The sequence below is a fragment of the Benincasa hispida genome, chromosome 12, assembly GCF_009727055.1.
Source record: "Benincasa hispida cultivar B227 chromosome 12, ASM972705v1, whole genome shotgun sequence".
NCBI classification, from domain to species: Eukaryota; Viridiplantae; Streptophyta; class Magnoliopsida; order Cucurbitales; family Cucurbitaceae; genus Benincasa; species Benincasa hispida.
The window spans coordinates 61,693,917-61,695,901 of NC_052360.1; the positions used below are offsets into that span (position 1 = coordinate 61,693,917).

The 1,985-nt window shown below is 33.3% G+C and overlaps 1 protein-coding gene across 1 annotated transcript; it reads left to right on the top strand.

Moving 5' to 3' along the window:
• The first annotated feature begins 337 nt into the window (after window positions 1-337).
• On the top strand, window positions 338-1,728 carry LOC120068561. The gene is made up of 3 exons (XM_039020377.1): window positions 338-659; window positions 744-869; window positions 1,126-1,728. The coding sequence occupies exons 1-3, from the start codon at window positions 582-584 to the stop codon at window positions 1,573-1,575; spliced, it is 654 nt and encodes a 217-aa protein (XP_038876305.1). The 5' UTR covers window positions 338-581; the 3' UTR covers window positions 1,576-1,728.
• Window positions 1,729-1,985: the final 257 nt, after the last annotated feature.

A 1,985-nucleotide genomic window follows, 5' to 3' on the forward strand; every position in this document is an offset into this window, starting at 1 on the left:
TTAATTATATAATATAATAATAATAGACTGTTATTTAACCTTAAATTTTATACGCAACCATCGAAGAACATTTAACGTTATATTTAAATTTAATTATTATTATTTTTAAAACAATTCAAATTTTAGAGTAGTAATTGATGTCTTATCCACTTGGTTATATTCAAAAATAAGAGCTCAATTTCGTTTTTAATTTTATATTTTTAAAATTTATGTTAGTTTTCTCCTAAATTTTTCATTATGATTTTCATTTTTAGTAAAGAAATACTTAAATTCGTAATCAAATTCTAAAAATAAAAAATTGTTAATTTTCAAAATTTACCTTAGTTTTCTAAATATTAGTAGGAAGTGAATAACCAAACCCAAAAACTTGAAAATGATTAAACTTAAAAATATTAGTATTTATAAGCTTGATTTTAGGGGGAAAAAAAACAATAAACAAAAAGAAAAATCAAACCCTATAATTTTCAAATTTTAGCCCCATAAAAACAAACCGTTATTTTCTCTGTTTCATATGTTCCACCACTTCCATTGGCGCCAAAGCTTAATTTCAGAACTTCCCAAAGTTTTCCCGCGATATCAAGATGGAGAAAAAGATGAAAGACTACCAAACTCCACAGAGAGATCAAACCGCAAATCGTAGATCAAGGAAGCCTCAGAAGGTACGATTTCTCTGTTTTTGATTTGTTGTTCTCAATCTCCTTCATTCTTTTGTTTGATTTCTTGTTCGTTCTACTTCCTTTAAGATCGCCAAATGCTTGACTGCTACATTTTCATCACTTTCCGACGACAAAATCCAGCCAATTTCTAAGGAAGACTTCTCTCCGATTTCCGTTGTCACAGACATCAATCAAATTCCAGATATCGATAGTGTAAGTTCCGATTCATTTGTAATTTTTGGTTTAACCTCTTTCCTCTGTGTTTTCCTGCTCGTTTCTCTTCCGTATATTAGTTGATCTCAGTTTGTGGAGTTGTAGATTTGTAATCTGTTATTTGCTCAAGTCATATTCGTTTTGAGATTCACTTGATGTATTTAACGTATGGTTAAACGATGAAATGAAGTATACGAGAGATTTACGACACTGGAATTTGATAGATTTGAAAATTTGTTAGTTTTCTCAATTTCAGAATTTCTTGCAAGGTGTTAATCCGGCATTTTCTGCTTCTTGTGAGACCTCGCTTTTCGCCGATCTCTCTCCATCTTCAGTTGTCAGTTTTGACAATGAACAGCTTGACAAGGTTCCAGTTAATTTTTCTGGATCTAATGATATGGATGAAGCAAGCGCGGGTTCAGTAGAGGTACAGATTGCTGTGAATTCTCTAAGGCGTGCTCTAACTCAAGTCCTGCAATCGACGGATGTTGATCATCAGTCTAAGAAGCTTATTGATGCATCCATGAGTATCATTGTGGACGACTTCCTTGCTATACCTCAAGAGCGAGATCAGATTGCTCAACTTATTTCTGTCAAAAATCATGTTCTCTCTCTGTGTGTATTCCTGTGGATCATCGTCTTGGCCATAGCTTTCTTTCTCGGTTCGGGAGTCAAGAGCTCTTTCATCGGGCCATTGCCAACTTAAACTTGCGAAGATATCCATTGTTTAAGCATCAGAGGTTAGATCTTAATTGATTTTGTTGTAACTTCTTACCTTTGAATTGGACGTTGCCTGTTTCATCTTCCTACCTAAGAAATCTGCTAAACCTTGAAAGTTTGTAGTCAAAAGTTAACAGTGTATGACCCAACGATTACCGCATTATGATTTAATGCGACTTGACATTTTCATAAACTTGTGGGTGATCTAATGACTTCGATCTTTTTGTAATCCTTTATGCACTGCACTTAACTGCTAATGAGTGAGTTTCCACTTTATTATTTGATTAATTAGCGAGTATTTTAATATTGTTTCCACTTTGCGAAGATATATTCTGCCCTGAGAATTCAGAGAAGTTTGTTCGAATTCGAAACTATTATGATGTGAACTTGGAGAAG

Coding starts and splice junctions, on each gene's coding strand:
- LOC120068561 (XM_039020377.1), top strand. CDS start 582: ATGGAGAAAAAGATGAAAGACTACCAAACTCCACAGAGAGATCAAACC. Junction 660..743: donor GATCAAGGAAGCCTCAGAAG/GTACGATTTCTC, acceptor ACTTCCTTTAAG/ATCGCCAAATGCTTGACTGC. Junction 870..1,125: donor AAATTCCAGATATCGATAGT/GTAAGTTCCGAT, acceptor TCTCAATTTCAG/AATTTCTTGCAAGGTGTTAA.